This window comes from Canis lupus, chromosome 25 (genome assembly GCF_011100685.1).
Source record: "Canis lupus familiaris isolate Mischka breed German Shepherd chromosome 25, alternate assembly UU_Cfam_GSD_1.0, whole genome shotgun sequence".
In the NCBI taxonomy this organism is placed as follows: domain Eukaryota; kingdom Metazoa; phylum Chordata; class Mammalia; order Carnivora; family Canidae; genus Canis; species Canis lupus.
In genome coordinates, this window is record NC_049246.1 from 45,491,598 (window position 1) to 45,513,133 (window position 21,536).

The 21,536-nt window shown below is 51.4% G+C and overlaps 1 protein-coding gene and 1 long non-coding RNA gene across 6 annotated transcripts; both read right to left on the bottom strand.

Annotated features, from left to right (window-relative positions):
• Positions 1-47: 47 nt before the first annotated feature.
• HJURP (Holliday junction recognition protein) lies at positions 48-16,385 on the bottom strand. 5 transcript variants are annotated; one of them, XR_005378845.1, is made up of 13 exons: positions 16,227-16,385; positions 14,454-14,520; positions 12,721-12,776; positions 10,084-10,186; positions 8,734-8,795; positions 7,450-7,542; positions 6,382-6,457; positions 2,858-4,442; positions 2,239-2,369; positions 1,884-1,997; positions 1,486-1,651; positions 922-1,182; positions 48-346 (listed from the first exon to the last, which is right to left on the bottom strand). XR_005378845.1 is itself a non-coding variant. In XM_038574258.1 (10 exons), exons 1-9 carry the CDS (start codon positions 16,320-16,322, stop codon positions 2,249-2,251), a joined length of 2,259 nt encoding a protein of 752 aa, XP_038430186.1. In that variant the 5' UTR covers positions 16,323-16,385; the 3' UTR covers positions 48-346; positions 2,239-2,248. The 5 variants fall into 5 exon arrangements, 2 of the variants coding, with proteins under 2 accessions (XP_038430186.1, XP_038430187.1); XR_005378844.1 differs by having other exon boundaries at positions 922-1,651; XR_005378846.1 differs by lacking the exons at positions 922-1,182; positions 1,486-1,651.
• A 616-nt stretch (positions 16,386-17,001) lies between these two features.
• LOC111092471 lies at positions 17,002-21,196 on the bottom strand. The gene is made up of 3 exons (XR_005378847.1): positions 20,667-21,196; positions 20,320-20,398; positions 17,002-17,988 (listed from the first exon to the last, which is right to left on the bottom strand). It is a non-coding gene; the product is annotated as an uncharacterized LOC111092471 (long non-coding RNA).
• Between the last annotated feature and the right edge of the window lie 340 nt (positions 21,197-21,536).

Genomic DNA, 21,536 nt, shown 5'->3' on the forward strand with positions numbered 1-21,536 from the left:
AGGACGTGTCTATATTTTAAAAAGAACACAGGAGGAACACAGGCCTATAAAGGTCACGTGAAAAATTTTAATCGAGTAACTTTATTCAAATAACTTCTATACCAAGAACTCAAAGAGTCATTTCAATGGGATCAGTTTCACTGACATTTGCTTTGAAGGGCAGTTAAGTGAAGCCAGTTCTCACATATTCTTGAGGATTAAACACACACACACACACACACACACACACACACAGGAAGGGGGAAGATAGACAACTCTCTAAAATAACTCGGCTATACGTCTTCAGCTTTCAATTTCTCTAATACAAAGTCACTTTTCTCTTCCATCTTGAAAGAGGTGTTCTTTCCTTTAGAAAAAAAAGAATGAAAATAGTTTCAGTAAAATTCCATTAGAATTCCCAAGCCATCAAAAGCATAACTGTTTTGTATCGCATATGTTTGTGCGTCCACTACAGACAGTAAAGGGGCAGGGATGTGAAAGCCCACCTGATGGTAAACCCCTCCCGGGCAGCCGGGCAAGCGGGCGGTTACACCCACGGCCTTCGAATCCTGGCCTGGCCCCCGACACCCGGGTGAACCCAGGACTTAGAAGGCTTCAGCTACATTCCCTTATTTGTAAAATAAGAGACAGAACCCGCCTGTTGGATGAAACCCATCTCATCAACGGGTTCATGCGTGGATTAAGAACGTTCTCTACAGCCTGGCACCCAGAAAGGCACCCAGACGTTAGCCATTAAAATCCCTTCTGTAGTCACAGCTCATGAAGCTTTGGTCCCTTTCCTCAAGACATTTGTAATTTAAGTAGGAAAACAAGGAAAAATGTGGAAAATGGTTAAGGATGTTTGTATCACAGTTCTAAGACGAAACTGCAAAAGGCGTCCAGGGGGCGGCCACCATGACTTATCAAATTCCAGGGGCGCACCAAGGGCCCCACAAAGGGCTGAGTCCTCCTCCAGGTGCTCCAATGCCAGGCAGAAGGCACTGCTCACGGCTGTGACCTTGGTGGGCCGTCCCTGCTCCAGGCACCCTCGCTGGGCAGGTGAACGAGAGAGCCAGGCATCCAGAAGGGGGATCTCCTGAGGTGGGAAGGTGGGTCGGGTGCTGGTGAGCCAGAAGAGGGCTGGGGAGCGACCCGCTGAGCTCCAGGGGCTGAGCCAGCAGGCGGTGTGACCTGCCAGCAAATCTGGGGACGAGGTGGGAAAAGCCAGAGTTGAGCCTGAGGAGCAGGACGGACACTGCAGGAGCAGGTGCAGGCTTAGACGAGCGGGGCCAGTGGACAAGGGAGCCCTGACATCTGACGGGTCAGGGGCTGGGGGACCCCGGGAATGGCTCTCACTAGAGGCGCTGCCTTCGTGACAACCCTTCTCAACTGAGAAGGAAGGTCATTCTGTAGGGTCACTGGTACCCACCCTCAAGTCTCCTTGGAGTCCCTGCCATGGTCCCTGAAAGCCTCGGCCCCACAGGACTCCCTGTGGCTCCCACTTACCCTGCTGAGGGCCTGGTGTGAGGTGGGTGCAGGCAAAGAGCACAAGGCCCAGAAGAAAGGGAAAGGATCTCATGCTATCGGGGGAGGGCCTCCTGGGGCGTGGGCAGTCCCCTCCCTTTCTGCTCCAGCTCCATGTCTGGCCTCACCAAGGCCCCGGACCTCAATCCTTGACCAGAAAGATCAATCACAACGCAGGTCTGGTTAATCTGACAAAGGCTACCACCCACCTGGCTAAGGCCACGGGACGTGCTGGTGGCGGGAGCGGCTTCGGGGAGCACAAGCCAGATGGTAGGTGGAGAAAACAGGAGCAGCCCAAGAAGTGGAAGAAGGAAGAAAGACCAGACCACGATTCTGACCCTGACCTTGACGTAGCCGCAGGAGCCGGGGTGGCCACTTACACGTTGTGCTCACTCGGAGGAGGCAGCTGGCTCCTGCACCCAGCCTCTGCTGTGGCCAAGGCACTGCAAGGTTTTTGCAAATATTCTCCGAGGGGAGCCGTGTGGGTCTGAATGCTGAGAAGTATAAGCAAAGGCAGAGAAGGACCTGTGGGGTCTGAGGGGTGGTGACAGTGACAACTTGGGGCTTATCTCTGAGAGAAACACACCTGCCCCTGAGATGGGATCATGGCACAAAGAGAACACGGGGCGTCCAGGGCACACGGGGTCCATCTGAACGACCGCCGAGGAGGGAGCAGGAAGTGGTCTACGTGGCCTCGCCTGCCCACACCACCAACGCACAAACCCCCAAACGTACACTCGAGGAGTCACGTGTCTGAATCCTGGCCTGGGGATACACTGAAGTGCACGCTGGAAAGCCTGGCGCTCATGTGAAACAGGTGAACAACCCGCCGTGATGTGCAATGCTCCCCCCTCCGCCAAGCTTCTCTGGAGAAAAGAGAGTGGCACACGTGTGTCACTGAGGGGTCCACACAAACCCAAGCGGAGGGCGAGGTAGGACAGCAGACAGACCTCCCCGTGGAGCACGGAGATCGTGGGCAGGGCAGGAGCGCGGGGCCGAGCAGGCCGCTCCCGCTGTCCCCAGGAAGGAATCCAGAAATAGAAGGAAAGTCACTATTTCCAGATCAGCTTTGTGGCAGCTGCTGCCTGAGACCAGGAGAGGCTGGGAGGACAGCCTGACGAGGACACCAGTGAGGCTTTTCAGAGAAGACCCCTGAACGCACTCCGGCGGGAAAAGTGTAAGATGTTCCCAGTCGGAACATTCTCGGCTCCACCTCGATGCGTCTTATACATGAACATGCTCTTGGTATAAATGCTCGTTTCAGAGGAAGGAAAAGAATTTGGGAGAAAGCTTGGAAACTGAATGCAGAAGAATCCTATTGCAAAACACCCACATTCAACCAACAGAAACGCACCTTCTTTTCCCAGGGGGGCTGGCGAGGGCTGGGCTCTCGCCCGGCCTCAGGGTGGCCTGGCCCACCACACGCGACGAATCCGGGGAACTGGCCCACTGTCCATACAGCAGGGAGTCTGATAACTGGCGTCTCTTTGGAGGGGACTGGTGGGCCCTCCTGGCCGTGAGCATGAAGCACTCGAGTGTGGTTGAGCCCGGCGTGCTTTCTCTGCTCCGCTGGGGTGATGCTGACAGCTTTGGGGGACCCTGGAAGCCAAAGTCTGGTTTTAATTTTTCTAAGATGCCTCCTTTTGGATACGGGGCTTCCACACTTGATCTCTCTGGAGGTGCTCCGATACATAAAGGCGCCTGGGTCCGCTTCGGCGATTTCTGGCAATACTCTCGATGAAGCTTGTCAAATTTTTCTTTAATTTCACTGTAACGATCCCTTCCGCAGCTTAGAGGCAGTACCCCTGCTACTGAGCTAGTTCTGCTGGGGGATAGTGACTTTCCAAGTATTCCAAGATTGTTTCCTTGAGAAAGAAGGTCCAGCGTCTGCTCAGAGCGGCTGAGACTCTGCGTGGAGCTGGTCTCTGGAAGCGAGGGAGGGGAGCTCCTCCTCTGCAGGCGTCTCCCTGCTCCAATAGCTCCTTCACCCAGGTCCTCAAAAGCCTCATTTGACCTCTTGGCTTCGGCTCTGCAGAAAAGCCCGCTGAGACTGCGGATTTCTAAGGCCTGGGGGCCGCGAGGGCTCGCTGGGTCACCCCTGTACATGGCCACAGCCGAGGGTCCTGGGGGGGCAGTCAGGCAGGGCTGCTTCCCGGGGCTGGGGCAATATTCCTGATGAAGCTTATCAAATTTGATTTCAATTTGCCTGTAATGATTCCCTCCCTTGCCTGGCAGTACTCCTGGTCTGGAAAGGATTTTTACAGGAGAAATTAACCATTTTAATGCCATGAATCTATTTTCCCGATCAAGACGACGCACTGCCCTGGCATCTCCGTAAGTCATCGAAGAACTCCTCTGGGACATTAAACTTCTTAGCCCCTTAAACTCCCTCCAACTTGGATCTAATTTGCAGACCTTGAGTTTGTTTACTTTAGGAAAAGCTTTTTCCATTTTTAAATCTGCTTTCTGGCCAGAAGCATCTAGTACGTTCTCACAATCTCTTAACACTTCCCTATTCTTCCCTGGCTCAGAACAGGGAGGGAGTCTGTCCTGGGGACCCCTCCGAGAGGGCCCGGCTCCCCGGCAACGCGTCCTGTTCATTCTGCTCTTACACTTGTGCCTCCGCCTGGAGTTCCAGCTGTGAGCGATGAACGAGGTTTTGGTGGAGATGATGCACGACGGCTTTGTGCTCAGCAGCCGGCTCATGGAGTGCAGCATGCCTGCGTACAGGTCGCTGATCGTCACGTCACAGATGTTGTCAGCCTCAAGGGGTGGGCTGCTTGAGAAGCTGCTCCCCCCGGCCCCGTGTAGCCAGAGACTGTCGCTTCTAGGCACCAGGGCCAGGTCTGCCGAGCAGGGGCGTGAAGGATCACACTCTCTGGGACATGAAGCTGGCTCAACTGGGTCGCCAGGACTCTCTCCAGACACGTCACAGCACCCTGGAGGAAAACATACACAAAGTGATGTGCGTGCGTGTCATCTGCAGAGACCACGCAAGTAAAGGAGGGTGGATCATGACCATGACGCTGTTTTTAAGCAATACAAAAACCAAGACAGAAAGTCCAGGAGAATGTGGGAATAGATTCTTCTCAAACTTAAACCCAGACTTCCCTAGAGGGGCCTTCCTTCCCCAGGTGATGGTTTACACACTGGATGCCTTTTCAAAGTCTCACTAGAAACAATACAGTGACACTGTTTACCTGCGGGGCTGGGGAAGCAGGGGAAGGCACAGGGCTCCCGAGACAGATCTTCATGCAGACTTAACTTTCACATCATGTTAAATGTGTTATGTATTTAAGAAATAATATTAAGGGACGCCTGGGTGGCTCAGTGGTTGAGTGTCTGCCTTCATCTCAGGTCATGATCCTGGGGTCCTGGGATCGAGTCTCACATCGGGCTCCCCACAGGGAGCCTCCTTCTCCCCCTGCCTGTGTCTCTGCCTCTGTGTCTCTCATGAATAAAAAAATAAAATCTTAAAAAAAAAAAAAAAAAGAAAGAAAGAAAGAAAGAAAATTAAACCAAAGATAAGGAGAACCCTAAAAGCAAAAACAGACACAGAAAGGACCCAGGTGCATATCAAATAAATAACGGAAAGAGGAAAAAGAATCCAAATGACTTTGAACACAATATTCTGAACGCGTACCCTCAGAGGGATACGGTCTGAGGATCAAAGAGCTGCTTGGAACTCCAGAACCTTCCTTAGCAGGTTGTCGGCAAGTGGTGGCAGGGGCCGTGACTCCAAACGGCTCCATGCTGCACGACCAACCAGATGAACACAGGGTTTTGGTGCTGGGGATCAGCGGGGCTGGAGCCGGGGTGAGGGGATGACGTGCTCAAAATTGACGGGTCGGGCCACAGGACATGGAAGCCAGCGTGAAGGGCTCCTGCAGCCTGCATCTGGGACAACTCGAGCATTAGTGGTTTCTAACATGTGAATTAAAAATAAAAGTCTAGTTCTTCTTGGTTCTAGAAAAAAATTTTTTTTTTTTAAATAAAAAGCATGTAGAGATAAACGAAGAAACAGAATTCAGCAAAGAAGTGAGACGGCTAAGCTTATATATATATGCAACAACACCAACAGGTGCACATGGGAGGAATGGCAGGACCAGAAAAATGTGACTTTGCAGCAGGACTCAGGTAGGAGTTGTGGTCTGACGCCCAAACCATGGGATGTGAGGATTGTGGGGACCCAGGTGATCTCAAGGGGAAACCCAGACAACTCTGGGGGAGGGAGAAACCTGGGGGATCCTTCCTTGGCTAAGTGCCCAGGCTTATGCATCTCCAACAACGGGACAGAGAGACGAGTAGTATTTGTGCCAAAAATGTTTAACCTGAACTTAACCTTGAGAATGTCCAGAGAAGTCCAAATTGAGGGACATTCTGGAAAATTATCAGTGGACAGGACTATTCAGGGAAGTCGTGATAGGAAAAGTGCCGACGGTGACAGCACACACGGCCCAGGGGCCTCCTGGCCTGTGCCGGGCCTACCGCGGCTGTGGGGGCTCCCTGTTCTTAGGAGACCAGCAGCACATATGTGAGTGCAGGCCGATGCACATCGCGTGTGAGCGTGGGTGCAGCACGGGTACGCAAATGCCACAAAATGTGGATTGTTACGTGTCAGCAAAGGAGGTTCACTGTGGGAGTCCTGTGTTTCTGGAAAATCAAAAAGTTTCACAGCAGCAATTAGCATGCTGGAATCCCAGAGGAAAAAAAGCAGTTCATTGGTTAAATATGAATAATTTGCTGTCTCTAACAGTTTATGTCCATGAAACATGAACGAGAGCAAAAGGGTGCCCAGTGTTAAGGGCGCTGCTCTGAGGGGCGCCGTGGCTCTGAATGAGGGACACAGTTCATGCAAAGGTTCTATGTCACACTCACCATGGGCAGGTGTGGCAGGTAAGGCTGATGAAGGGATCAGCGTCACATGGGCGTCCTCTCCATCTCCATCAGTGCCCTGAAATCAAAGCACAGGGTTCTAACATAATCACCACATGGAGGCGCCCTAAGATGCCCCCCATGGCCAGTGCCGTGCGGGGAGGGATGGTGTGAGGAGCCACTCCTCGCCAACCACAGGCTGTGCATCTGAGCGCGGCCGCAGAGGTGACAAGCATGACTGCACTCACAGTGGCCACTGCCTCCAGCGGTGGTGGGAAGAAGTGTCTTAGTACAATCAGGGAGCTTGGTCGACGTGGTCCCCAGGGAGCCCCCAGGGAACCACTGCCACCACGCACCTGCCAGGACGCCCCCGCTGCCCTGGGATAAAGGGAAGGCCTTTTCCAGTACATTCGCCAAGTCAGTGGTCCTCAGACACAGCCTCCTCACTGGTCAGCAGCACAGTGAGAAAAAGTCTTATGTTCCTATGAGGTTTGCTGCCTTTGAGATAAATTACTCATCCCACGACACGTGCCTCCTAGTTATTTGGTATGAAAACGTCCTTTATCAGACTTTATCAGAACTTAGAAAATAGAGCTGGCCTTCTTGCTCTTTGTCAGGCCAAGCTCTGACAGACGGCTGCAGTGGAGTGTGGCGGGCATCCACGCTGCTGCCCACACCGCACACCAGGTGCAGTGGGGACCCTGCTGCCAGTGCCAGCCCCGGTCACACCAGAGCAGCAGGGGGTGGAGCTGTCACTCCCCCGTCACTGCCCCCAAGGGGGGTGGGGTCCTCTACATTTCTGTGAGCTGCCCCAGAACAGTGGGCCATGAGGGCGCACCCCACGAGCTTCCCTGATAGCCGCTGCCCCGGAGGACCCAGAGCGCTTCCTCAAGACCGGAAGTCTGCAAGGCCACGAATGAAATGGGTTAAAAACTTGCTCGCAAGGCTCCTTACAGGCTCCATGAAGAGTGAACAAGCTCCATGAAGAGTGAACAAAAAAACCTGATTAGTGGACCTTGATGTGTCTTAGGGATTCGATTATATGAAGATACATCCCGGGAAGCACGTTACCTCTGACCAGCCTTCGTCCTGCAGCAGTATATCCACTTGGGTCAAGTATTTCCTCCTTAACTCATTTTTCGAAGGGCTCCAAGGCGCTGCAGGCTGATAGAAAAGACAATCAGTATTCTTAAGAGCTCTGGGGTCTGGATGTGCTCTTGGATTCTAGAACAAACCAGCAAGTTGGTTCATCACGCATCAGTAAATGAAGTTCTACAGATGGCACCGCAAAGTGGTCCAGGCCCTCTGAAAAGCCACCTGACCCAGAAATGGAACTTTAGATAATGTACCCAGTGGCAACAATCCCCAAGAAAGTAAAAAAAAAAAAAAAAAGAAAATAATTGAAAACAATCTGAATGTTCTTAGGTGAGTCCAGGGCTCAACTATTAGAATTAGACTCCATCAGTATGTTTCTAAGACAAGATGCTCAGCAGTTTGGGTCGGGAGGCAGGAGGCACCAGCTCTCCGTCCCCTCCCCCGCCCGCCGCCCCAGGTACCCGGGGTCTTGACCTTTGTTCTGCAGCTGAGTGGGATGCAGGTGGGGGATCTCTCTCTCTCTCTCACAGACACACACACACACACGTGGTTCAGGATGCTCCTTATTGCTGGGGCCACTCTGTGTCCTACTTCAGAAGGCACCCCCTCCAATCCCCCAGGGTCACTACCTTATTCTAGTTAGACACTAGAAGTCACACATTGGGTAAATGGGCCAACTCTGCACAAAAAGAGCAATTTGAGAGAAAAACCTCACACCGGCTATCGCAGCGTCTGATTTGGGCCAGGAAAGGCGCCCGCTAGACGAAGTTCTGTATTCTGATGGAGGGAAGGTGAGATCAGATCCTGACAGGTGGGGAGGACAGGTGGTTTCTGGGACCACGGGGGCATTCTGGGAGGCAGAGCAGTGGCCTGATTACAGGACCTCACATGGGCCCACATGGGCTTCCAAGGGCTGAGCTGGAAATATTTCCCAGAAACAACCTCCTCCTGACATTGCCTGTCCGGACAAAGACCAACGTAGAACCTAACTTTCAGGACGGTGTGCTCGGTCAAGGGTAAGGGCACACTACAAATTGTGACTGTTCCATCCCAACATGTATGCATGTTCAGGAAACTGGGCTTGGACTGGAGGCAGTAATGGCTGTTGCACGCTAGACAGGAGGAGGACCAGAGACGTGAGGGGTGCTATTAGCCAAAGAGCGAGCCTCCAAAGAGGACAAGACAGACATTGGAAATGAGAATGTGCGTTTGCACCCCGATCTCCAGCTCGGTTCCTTCATTCCAACAGGCAGGGCTTACCATGAAGGACCCAGCAATCACATCTTCCTGATAGAAAGACGCATCATCATTGTTGTTTGAATCTAAAAGCGAAAAAAGGAAATCTCAGTGAGAATTTTAAAGAAAGCTAGCATTTTCCTCTTAAGGATACTTTTTGCACCACTAGAGAATGTTCTAGAGTTCTCCCTTTAATTAGGACATAGCCATCTGTTGCTCTGATTACTAGTAATGCAACAAACTCATCAGAACGGGACTATGCCTCAAGTGGTGGAAACCAGAGAAGCAGTTGATTGATTAGATTTTATTTATTTATTTATTCACGAAAGACACAGAGAGAGAGGCAAAGACAGGAGAAGCAGGGTCCATGCAAGGAGCCCGATATGGGACTTGATCCCGGCACCCTGGGATCACGCCCCAAGCCGACAGCAGACGCTCAACCACTGAGCCACCCAGGCATCCCTATTTATTTATTTTAAAAATTTATTTATTCATTTGAGAGAGAGGGGACAAGCAGGGGAAGGGCAGAGGGAAAGGGAGAAGCAGGCTCCCTGGCGAGCAGGGAGCCCAATGTGGGACTTGAACCCAGGACCCTGAGATCATGACCTGAGCTGAAGGCAGATGCTTAACCAACTGAGCCACCCAGGTGCCCCCGGAGAAGCACTGTGTCCCCTTGAGCTCCTTCAACGGCTCTGATACCAGGAGCTGAGTCGCTACCACCACACAGACCTATCCTGTGATGATGTAAAGTTCCCCACCTGTTGCCTGGTAGGCCAACCGCTGGCCACGGGCTGGTGAACACTTGGAATGTGGCTTGTGAGGCTGGGGAACTTAATTTTTAATTTTCAATTAATTTGAACAGCCACAGGTGACTAGTGCCCCCATGCACCCATGGCAGGGATCAGCAGGTTCCCCCAGAACAGGCTGGGTGGGGGTCTGGGCAGCGAGACTGGCCTGGGGCAGGAGGGGAGGCCCCTCTGAGAACAAGGAAGAGGGAAAGAAGACATCGCACGGAAGTCAGCAGTTCAAACACCGCCCTGTGGGGCAAATCTGAAGTCTTGTGAAATTCCTGAGATTTTTTTTTTTGAGATTAATTTTTTTTAAAGAGGGGGGCAATAAGTTAAGAAACTAATTAATGGGAGAGTGTGTGTCCGTTATTCAGGAATGTCTGAGTGCTGTTCAGGTGTCAAGTACCATGGGGGTAACGGAGCAAGTTTTGAGGAGCACAGAAGGAAGGGGCAGGCACTTTAAGATGCTCTTGCTTTTAATATAGCCTCGGGGAGAAGCCAGAGTGGGGGGATCTGGGATTTAAATGCTGGGACCGGGATGCAAGCCCCCACCCCCGACCCCGCGGCCTGGCTCAGGGACACTCACCCGCTCCCAGGCCTTGTGCGCAGGACAGGGGAAGCCTCGGGCATTGGGCGCTGGCTCCCTCGGGGCTGCTGCCGCTCCGGCTGACCCACTCCACCAGGGAGTCCTCAAAATCAGGAAGTGGATAAAGACAGGCCCGATTCAGTCACAACACACTCCGAGGCCACTGTGCAATACCAACCCTACAATCCTTCCTTTAGGGTCTGAGAGCACAGGGTTTCACAGGCTTCTCTCCTAGCACTTTCCCGCATAAAGGGCCCCGAGGCGGGTGCACAGGTTCCCCTCAGGGGGAACAGCTTTCTTCCTCTGGCTGTGGCCTGGGCTGCTCCTCCCAGAGCCCCTCGGGTGGTGAGGGGCAGAGCAGGGGAAGCAGAAGCAAGGGCAGGAATGCAGGGGCCAGACCCCGGCCCAGGGGGGCGACAACACAAACCAAAAGGCCACAGGCCAGCCTTGGCACTAGGTCTGCAAGTAGAACCCGGAAATCTGAGAGGCCCTGGGGGACTTTCTGTGACCCTGTGCAGGAGGAAGCCAGTTCTCAGGGGCAGTCAGCCCTCATGATGGGACGCACCCCGCGGGGGTGGCGGGAGGGCCGTGTTCCGCTCTCCACACCAGGCCTGTACCCCTGGCCTCGCTGACAATCCTGATGAATGCCCTCAATGGGTTCTCGTTAGTGCAACTTGAATATTCGAGACACCAGGTTGGCCAAAGGATCTCAGGAACCGTGTCACCTTGTAGGGACAGGAATGAGAACACGGTGAGGCCTGTCCCTTCAGGGATGATCCCTGGGTGTCACCTCAGGATCAGGGGAATTTGTGCCTGTCTGTGAACACCAGGAGGTAGAGGAAACTTGCCTTGGGAATGTCGCCCCCTTTGGCTCAGGTAAGGAGGGACTGGGTCACCTAGGACAACACACAGGAGGGACCTGTGGAGTCTGCAGGGCTGCTCCGTGGGCTGCTGTGTCTGGAAGTGAGGCGGAACTTGATTTGAGAATTGTGGGGAGGCGGCCCATGGGGGATGACCCCTGATGACCAGAAGCTCTGGGGGCTTCAAAGAGAACTCGGGCCTTGTGTCAGGACCAAACTGGCAGGTCGACACATGCGCAGCCCACTGTGGCTGACGGCCTCCTACAGCCTCCAGGCAGGCATCTCAAGGGTGTGTGTGGGAGGGGAGATGGGCAGTGGACTATCTGGGTGTCTGGGAAAAGAAGGCAGATTCGGGCACAGTCACTCCTAGTAACTTCCGGGGGCTGCAGACGTCTGACTGGTCAGCACAGGTGACGTCCAGTTTCCTATCCTAGGAGCTTAAAATTCTATAGACCCCAGGCAGGGACGCTCCTACATTTTAAGCAAAAACCTTAAATAAATGTCCAGATGGAAGCACCTTGCTACCTGGGCCATTCAAGCACCAGTCTGATCGGTGGGCATCATTATTACACGAAATTTAGGATGCAAATCCTTTGACCTAATAATCCTACCTCCTGGCACCTATTAATAAGGCGTAATATCAGCAATGGGAAGAGACAAGGATGGTCCTCTGAGGAGTATCTGTAACAGGTGTCTTATAAATAAGGTTTCACGGGAACACAGCCATGCCTGCCCGGTTACGTAGGGCTTATAGCAGCCTTCCCCTCACAATACAGAGCAGAGCAGCTGTGACCACATGGCCCCCAAAGCCTGAAATACTTATCACCTGGCCCTTCATCTGAAGTGTGCCCATCTTGATTAATAAGAAAGGAAGGGGCAAACAGCTAACTATCTACAAGAGCTGTTTTTTAAAAAAGGTAATTGAATTATATTGTGGATGATGAAAAAGAAAGGTTCACAATGTATATGTGAACACGTATGTGGAGAAAAAGAGGGTAAATAAACACGTGTATTATAAACAGTTATTACATTATACTAAAATATCATTAGTGACGAAGGAAGTCGGGTTGATTCTAATAGTTACGTGTATTTCTAAGATTTCCACAACTAACTGCATTATGTGTGTGATGAGACTAATCGGGAAGAAATTTTATTTCAGAATTGCTGTTAAAAAAAAAAGGCTTGGGGAATTCTAACCCTGACGTTTTCATTCTGGGGTACTGGCTTCCTGGCTGGGAAGCAGTCAGTAAGGGAACACCGGACATCCTTGCAAAAATTACTGCAGCAAGACTCTGTGGGTCTCCCCGGGGGAAGGTAAGCTGTACTGGCTCCTCCTGTGAATGTAACAGGCCACCTCGCCAGTGTCCATGGCCAGATTCGGGAAAAACCACCCTTGGCTTTTGGAAGGTAGCTTAGGGGGGGAAAGAAGTGCGTGACTCTGAACCCTCTTCCTAATCTCTTCCCCTAGCAGAAGAGAAAAGAGGCAGGTTTCTTTCCTCAGTGAAACTGGGTTGGGTCTTTTCTGTAAGAATCCAACAAAGTAAGCTCCTGCTGGCCAGCCCTGCAAGGGTGGGGGGAGGCACCCTGTTGTCAAGAGCTCCTCAGTCCACAGCAGAGGAAACAGGGTCAGCTCCTCCTGGTACCTGACAAGCCAGAGATCAGCACCCCCGGGGACCTCCAAAGGCTCCTGGTGCAGCCACAGCTGACCCACACCTTAATTCACATCCATATGCCTGCACGGCAGCGCGTGTGGGAGGTATGATTTGACGTCAAGTACCTGGATTTGTCCTTTGTTTGTCTCCTTTACCAGTCCTCCTCCCCAAATTCTCAATCCTTCAGAAAAGAAATAAAATAAAAATTACCACCTAAGTAATCATGACTGTGGAATTTCCCTCCAATCTGCATTCAAAGAGAACCAAAGGGAAGGGCAAAAAAAAAAAAAAAAAAAAAAAAAAAGGTGTAACACTGAAAGCAAGCCACACTTGTGATGATATTCTGTTGTTTTTCATCTTTGTGAGGTTGAAGGGTTTTTTTTTTTTTTTGAAATTAAGGTTGGACAAAAATCTGTTATTAATGAAATTTTCCTACCTAGTAGGCAGTTCATTCAATTCTATCGTTAAGCCAGAGTCAAACGGGAACAAGGAACATACAACTGCCGAGTACCGTCCTCACAGTATGTAACTTGAGAGCAATCTACGTACTACATATAGACCGGGAGCACTTTTTGAGGGCAATCTCTCTACCCCATACCCCGCACAGGGAGTGCTTTCTGAGGACAATCTGTATGTACGGAGCAAGGCCTAAGCACGGGGGTGAACACTGAGATGTGGGTGTCCCGCCACTTACTAGCTAGCAGAACCTGGGCAAGAATGCTTAGTCAGTCCCTCCCTAAACCTCCACTTGCCCCCAGCTAAATTCAAAGTGAGTAAGAAGGGATCCCTGGGTTGAGATGGTTGCTAACACGATACCAGCAGCAAGCATTGACAGGGTGCTTGCAGTGTTCCAGGCTCTAAACACTTTGCATGTAGACTGTATTTAGTATTGACAACTCACGTTTATGGACCGTGTAGAGTACTCCTAACTCCCTAGGGTGTAGGCACTCACCAAGTTCATGTGCAGATGGAGACACAGTGGCAAGAAGTAGGTTAAGTAACTAAGCCCAGGCTGCTCAGCTAAGTGGTGGGACCAGGCTGCGAACCCAGGGGAGTGGCTCTCTGTGCTCCTGACCACTAAGCCATGTGGCCTTTCCGGGACAGAGTGACGCTGAGCCAATGTGCTAAGTCCAGTCAAGGCTTTGCCAGTTTGGCTGAGTGACATGGGGCTAGTTCCCGAACCTCTTTCTGCTGCATCTCTGCTATAAAACAACGACCCTAAGAACAGTACCTGCCTCAACGGGTTGTTGAGAATCAAACACATGAGATTCTCAGAAGCATAGGACACACGGTTAGCTGTCAACACATGTGAACAACTGTTCATTACTCCCCAACGGTCTTCATAATAATCAGCGTGGGAGTGTTAGCTACATGCTACAGCCTATGGTCAACAATTCCTGACAAGTGGGGGTGGCTCAGTTAATACTCCAAGTCAAATGGAACTTACTGGACGCATTTACTAGGGCCGGGCCCTGTTCCAAGAGCTCCACAAGCACATTCATGCAACTTAAAACATCCCCGTCAAGCAGATGGTATCATCTTCCCATTTGACAGCCGAAGAAAGGCCGCCACCCCCGCACTGTTAAAGCAACCAGCCCATGACTGGACACGTGGTCAGGCAGAGGCATTTCCAGCCAGCAGGCAACTATGCACCTGCGGAATTCTGTTTTAGTAAGTAATTCTGCCGGAAAGAAGTAATTTAAGTCATTTCTAGGTTCAAGGAACTAGTCAGATTTTAGTTCCTTACTAGGAGAACCAAGTTTACTTTCCTAAGAGAGCAAGGAGAGCACTGCAAACTCTGGAAAGGTGCTACTCTGTTCACATTGTAAATATGCAGGAGGAGGGGATGACTCCGTACCCTGGGGTGTCTCATAGGTCAGCGTGGACATCTGCACCAGCGGGGCATCCTCGAAGGGCTGGTTGTACTGCGGGAGAGAAAGGGGCGTCCCTCAGGTTCGAGGGGCCGCAGCCGAGGAGCACGGGACTGGCCTCCCTCCCTCTCGCCCACCAACCACCTCCCCCCAGCACCCCCAGGCCCGCCTCCTCCTCTCCACTCCTGTCTGCCCCCCCTTCCACCCCTCCACCCCCCTCCTTACCCCACCCCCCCACCCTCCTCCTGCCCCTTCTGCCCCCTCAACCTCCCCCCTGCTCCCTCCGCCCCCCTCCTTACCCCAGCCCCCCCAACCTCCCCCTGCCCCCCTTACCCCAGCCCCCCAACCTCCCCCTGCCCCTTCCACCCCTCCTTACCCCAGCCACCCCAACCTCCCCCCTGCCCCCCTCCTTACCCCACCCCCCCAACCTCCCCCCTGCCCCTTCTGCCCCCTCCTTACCCCAGCCCCCCCAACCTCCCCCCTGCCCCTTCCGCCCCTCCTTACCCCAGCCCCCCAACCTCCCCCCTGCCCCCCTCCTTACCCCACCCCCCCAACCTCCCCCCTGCCCCTTCTGCCCCCTCCTTACCTCAGCCCCCACAACCTCCCCCCTGCTCCCTCCGCCCCCCTCCTTACCCCAGCCCCCCCAACCTCCCCCCTGCCCCCTCGGCCCCCCTCCTTACCTCAGCCCCCCCAACCTCCCCCCTGCTCCCTCCGCCCCCCTCCTTACCCCAGCCCCCCCAACCTCCCCCCTGCCCCCTCGGCCCCCCTCCTTACCCCAGCCCCCTCAACCTCCCCCTGCCCCTTCCGCCCCCTCCTTACCCCAGCCCTCCCAACCTCCCCCCTGCCCCCTCAGCCCCCTCCTGACCCCACCCCCCCAACCTCCCCCCTGCCCCCTCCGCCCTCCTCCTTACCCCAGCCCTCCCAACCTCCCTCCTGCCCCCTCCGCCCCCCTTCTTACCCCACCCCCCCAACCTCCCCCCTGCCCCTTCCGCCCCCTCCTTACCCCAGCCCTCCCAACCTCCCCCCTGCCCCCTCCGCCCCCTCCTTACCCCAGCCCCCCCAACCTCCCCCCTGCCCCCTCGACCCCACCCCCCAACCTCCCCCCTGCCCCTCCGCCCTCCTCCTTACCCCAGCCCCCCCAACCTCCCCCCTGCCCCCTCCGCCCCCCTTCTTACCTCAGCCCCCACAACCTCCCCCCTGCCCCCTCCGCCCCCTCCTTACCCCAGCCCCCCCCAACCTCCCCCCTGCCCCCTCGGCCCCCCTCCTTAGCCCAGCCCCCCCAACCTCCCCCCTGCCCCTTCCGCCCCTCCTTACCCCAGCCCCCAACTTCCCCCCTGCCCCCTCCGCCCCCCTCCTTACCCCAGCCCCCCAACCTCCTCCTGCCCCCTTCCTTACCCCACCCCCCCAACATCCCCCCTGCCCCCTCCTTACCCCAGCCCCCCCAACCTCCCCCCCGCCCCTTCTGCCCCCTCCTTACCTCAGCCCCCCAACCTCCCCCCTGCTCCCTCCGCCCCCTCCTTACCCCAGCCCCCCCCACCTCCTCCCTGCCCCTTCCGCCCTCTCCTTACCCCAGCCCCCCAACCTCCCCCCTGCCCCCTCCTTACCCCAGCCCCCCCGGGCCCGCGTCCTCCTCTCCACTCCCGTCCCCCCTTCCCCTTCCGCCCCGCCGCCCCCGCGCTCGGGCTCCCCCAACCCCGTTTCCCCCAACGGCCTGGCGCCCCGCCGCCCCTCCTCCACTGGGCCGGGTGGGGGGGGCCCACCTTCTCTATCAGCTGCTGCATGTGCCTCTGGAAGCGGCAGCGGCTGTCCCGGAGCTGCCGCAGCAGCCTGTCCTCCGCGCGGAGCTGGCCCTCCATGGCCCGCCGACACCCGCCGCCCAATGCAGCGGGAAGCGGGACCGTGGCTCCTCCCGCGCCCCCGGTTCAAATAGCGACTCCCGCCCCCTCTGCCTGCCTTCCGACTGCCTATTGGCTGGTGCAGAGAGGCCGGGCGCTGATTGGGCCTTTCAAACGCGTTTGCGTATCTTTCTTCCGGCCAATCCGCTGCCGAGTTTTCGGCCCCGCCCCCGCCCGCGCAGGGGCGAAAAGGAGGGGCTGGGGTCCGCCACTGCGCCTGCGCCGGATGCGGGCTGTGCTGGCGCTGCAGGTGCAGGGTCTTCTAAACCGAGAATCCTGCGAAATACGGATGATTCTTAGTTGTGCACTTGAGATGTCTGGGTGATTGCGGGGCGGGAAGGGGGTGGCCCCCGGGCCGTGCGCACTTAGGACCCCGGGGATCCAAGAGGACACCACCAAATTACCGTTACAGAAGGAGGAAAGCGAACGTATATTTAAAAAGAAATACCGTAAATGTGGCAGGATCCTGGAAAATAATATTTTTATTAACCTTCTGGCGCACCTTTTTTTTTTTTTTTTTTTTTCCTACATAGTTTTTGAGTGCTTACTTAAAGACTGGAGGTGGCTATACTTAATTCTGGACAAAATCAACTTTATTATTATTTTTTAAAAAAGATTTTATTTATTTATTCATGAGAGACACAGAGAGGCAGAGGGAGAAGCAGGCTCCCTGCAGGACTCAATCCCAGGCCCCAGGGGTCACGGCCTGAGCCAAAGGCAGATGCTCGACCACTGAGCCACCCAGGTGCCCCTGGACAAAGTCAACTTTAAAGCAAAGACTAATAAGAGACAAAGAAAGGTGTTACATGAGATAAGGAAGTCAATCTAATAAGACGATGTAACATGTAAATATGTATGCACACAACATAGCACCTAAATCCATAAAGCAAATATTAACAGGCCTGAAGAGAGAAATAGCAGTACAGTAATAGTAGGGGACTTTAGTATTCCACTTACATCAACGGAGATATATCATCCAGACACAAATCAATAAGGAAACATCAGCCTTGCGTGATATGTTAGATCAGATGGATTTGGGTATATATGGAGCCTTTCATCCAAAAGCAACAACACACATTCTTCTCAAGGGCACGTGGAACATTCACCAGGACAGACTGTGTGTTAGGCCACAAAACAAGTCTTAATGAATTAAAGAAGATTGAAATTATCAACCATCTTTTCTAGAAGGCCATTGAAACTAAAAATCAATCACACGAAGAATGCTATAAAATGTCATAACTTTGAGCACTGTTAGGTCCCTTAGATGGGGCTCTTCACATCCTCTCAGCCTGTAACCCAATCCTCTTAGGCCATCAGGAAGAAATTAAGGGAGAAGTAGCAGGTGAGAACTTTGGGGCGCATGGAGTGTAAGTGTCCAGGAAATGTATTGTGATGGGCACAGAGTGTGCTGGATGGATCTGCCTTCAAGACGCCCCAGCTGCTGGCAGGGCTATCTGCAGGTGCTGTCAGGGGTTACCTCTCGGTTTCAGGGGAGCCCCTTGCCCATGGTGTGCAGCCTGAGGGTGGCCCAAATTCACTGACAAATCCGGGTGGGAATAGGAGGGCTTGGCCACTTTACTCCAAAGGGGGACAGCTCTGATGGTTCATTCCAGCTCCTGACCTCTCCCTGGAACGAATGGAGAAACCCGTCCTGTTTTGATTCTTTCCCTCCCTTCCACAGGGGTCAAGCTGAAAGGTACTTCCCAGCAGACACCCTACCCTGCACAATAACTCAGTCTGATCTCTGGAGGACCCAACCTGTAACAAGGGTCTCGCTGCAGTGGCCACTGAATCTACACATTTAATTTCTTGCTTTTGGAATTTTTGCAGATAGGCTGTTTTCTTCCTTCCCCTCCCTTGGGAGTGTTCAGAAGTTTAACCTGATGTTCCTTCAATTCTGTGTTTCCACACAAGTTAGTTTCAAACATTTAACTCACCATGTTTAGAGATTTGAGACTTCAAAATTGGCCTCTCCTAGGGCGTGGGCCCACTCCTAGGTTCCAGGGCTAATCACCCTCATTTCATTGATTGTCCAAGGATCTGCCTCCACCCCAGGGATTCATGGACAGCTTCAGGGGAACAATTTCTCAATCTCAAGTGCATGTCTTTAATTGAAATTCCCAAAACACACCCACTTTGGCCAATCCCCTGCGAACCAGCCAAAGCCAGTGCATTGGCTCTTGTCCTTCTGGCCAGCTGGTATCCCAGTCCTCTTTGACTGAATTTTAACCATCCCATGGCCCAAAGTGATGGCTCAGCAAAGGAAGGAGCCCTACAAGGTGCTTCTTATTTGACCCCGTTCCCTATAAACAACCTGCCCCTATGTAGCGGTCTAAACATGTGACTTCAGTACCCCAGAGCTCCAAACTCCTCTTGCACTGCTCCCATGTAACAGGGGAGGATCACAAGTCAGTTCTTTCCCTGGCAGCAGAATTGGTTAGGTGCATCACCTAGGGTCTCACAGGGTTTCCATAGCAACAGAGATGAAGGCTGCTCAGCCCTGCCTTAGGATCTCCACCTCTGGTTGCACCTGCACAGCTCCCTCTGCTGGCCTGGCCAGAATTTTCAACCCTCTAGTGTTACTTAAAAGTATGAGCATAGGAAATAATTCTCACTGGAATTTTTTTTATGACTGCTCTCATAAAGTGTGCCTAAATTTTATCAGAATTTTACATAATTGATGGGTATTTGTTCTGCAGAGTTTACATGTAAATAATTCTGTGTTGGAAAGGTGAGGAAACGTCACCACCATTTGTGGTTGGAGAAGCATAGTTTTGGGCTGGTCCCACAGTTGACATAGCAACTGCCACATAACAGTGAAAACATCCATCTGAGATGAATTATCAACCACAAACATTAAAGCCCCATCCGTTTGGCTGCCAAGTAAAGGGTACATTCTCTTCCGTGGGTCTGGAGCTGATGGTAAGAGACTGTAGGGACTGACAAGTTGGCTTTCCAAAAGTATCAAAGTTCACAAAGGGTTTTTATTCTTTGATTTAACGAGCCCACTTTTTGAAATCTTTTTTAAGTAGTTAAGGATGTCGTCAAAGGTTTAGCTGTAGGACTTTAGTGAAGCACTGTTTATAAAGTCCAATACTAGAAGTGTGATTGGATAAATGGTCTTGGATGTGCAGCGTGCTCCATTCACAACAATTTTGAGAAACTATATGTTGGCATCTGAAATGTATGTGACATTTTTAGTATAAAAGGTTATAGGCCTATTATAGGTCTGCAATTAAAATATACATTGTATGTTTAAAAAATTTGACTAGATATGTATCAAAATGTTTCTACTGTTATTTCCGGATGATGATATTATGGATTATTTTTAGTATTAGTTTTCCTTAGCTGCATTTTCTAGAACAAACAAGTCTTCTGCAATTATGAGTGCGCACGTAAAGGAAAATACAGCAGTTTCAATCCTATGTTTTTACCTTGGCTCTACAAAATCAGGGACCACTTATCCAAACTAGACATGCAAGGCACCAAGCATTCTAAAACTGCTGTCAAACAGCTGGACAATGTTTTATCATAATGATACCTCACCTCCCAGCTTTTGCCCAGAAATGTTTTTTTTTTTTTTCCCTAGGAAAAGTAGGGCTCCATCTCTCTTTGGTGATGTTCCCACCTCAGCTTCATGTGGTGGGAAATTGCTTTTTATTCTTCACCTTAAGCTTTTTGCAATACAAGTACACTTTTAGGGTCATGATTAATGTGTTTTAATGGACTGCCCATTTTAAAAATCAATGAAACGAATTTATATTAAAAATAGAAAGCAATTAGATTTGGATGACCTATTTTTAATCAACCCCATTATTTATGGACCTGAAAACTCTGAGGACATCTTTCTCTGAAGCATTCAAGGATCAGCTCTTCTGCTATTCTGTATGAATAGTTTGAGAACAGAAGGCACCAGGTTAATTGATAATTTGCTAGATACTTAAAAAAAATGACTTACCTTAGAAGTGTCCCAGGATTACCTCTCCTCTTTGACAAGTCATTGCAGTTCTATCTTTCCTCCCAGGGTCAACCGTGGTCTGTTTGAAAGGAACAGAAGACACTCTGTTCTGGGTTTTGTGAAGTTTTGGTACATCCAGACCTTACGTAAAGTTAACTTTTACTCTCATAGTGTTAGCTCTTCTCTCAACTACCTTTATCTTTTTATATTCAACTACCGTCGCCATTCTTGTAAAGTTATTTCTTGCAGGAGATAAGAATTTCTGTCTTTTTCATTTACCACAATGATTTCTTAACATGGTTATAAAATGTACAGAATGTGGGCTTTTTAGGATTCTCACTTCTCACCTGTTTTCTCATCTTCTGTATTCTGGATGTCTTGCTTATATCCCAGGTTTTTTTTTTTTTTTTTTTCTTCTTCTTCTTCTTCTTCTTCTTTTATTGCTGAGTGGGCTGTGTATTTTGGAACTCTTTACAAATTTTTCCGAATTCTATTGTTCTGTAAGTATTTGACGAAAGCAATAAAAACTCCCATTTCTGTATCTACTCCTTTCCATGCCCATGAGTAGTGTTTTTACCACACATTGTATTTATTATGAAAATATTATGTTCTTCATTTTTAGTCATTCCCTCTGAAATTGATGATATAATCTGCTAGTATTCAGAGGAGAAACTATAGAAACCAATGTCTCCTTTATCTGGAATATTCTTTAGTTTGCAGTGAGTGTCCTTGAGCCTGATTGTTTACCTCTGGAGGACCTGTGAATTCCTCATACCCTGAAGGTATCGACACAAAATGAACAAACCTTTTAGAATCTCTAAAAGTAGGAAAGAGATTTTTATTTGAGGCCAAGTTAGGACAGCTGCCCGGGGAAACATGCTCTTCACCAGGAAGAAAGTGTTCCAAGAGAATGAACAGTTTTTATAGTGCTATATACTTTTTACGTCTTGTAAAATTGCAAAAGATTACAGATTAACACTTAGGAATCAGCAGTTTTATTCTCAAGGAATGCAGGGAGTGGGAGCATTGATCCATATCTCAAGGACAGGATGGGTAAAGGCTACTTATTCACAGAGCAGGTTTACAAGGCACAAATCAGGCCTTGTATTGAACAAAGTTTATCTACAGTCATGTTGACTTGGAAAGGAATCTAAAATGACTTCCCTTTTATATCAGCCCTTTAGAGAGTTTTCCTGTTATCATTATTTGAAAAATTT

Bases quoted from the DNA above. Each gene is read 5' to 3' on its own strand.
- HJURP (XM_038574258.1), bottom strand. From the start codon at position 16,322: ATGGAGGGCCAGCTCCGCGCGGAGGACAGGCTGCTGCGGCAGCTCCGG. The intron at 12,777-14,453 runs GTACGGAGTCAT...TCTTTTCTGAAG, and splicing joins GACCTATGAGACACCCCAGG to GATTGAGAATTTGGGGAGGA. The intron at 6,458-7,449 runs GTAACGTGCTTC...CTTTGATTTCAG, and splicing joins AGGACGAAGGCTGGTCAGAG to GGCACTGATGGAGATGGAGA.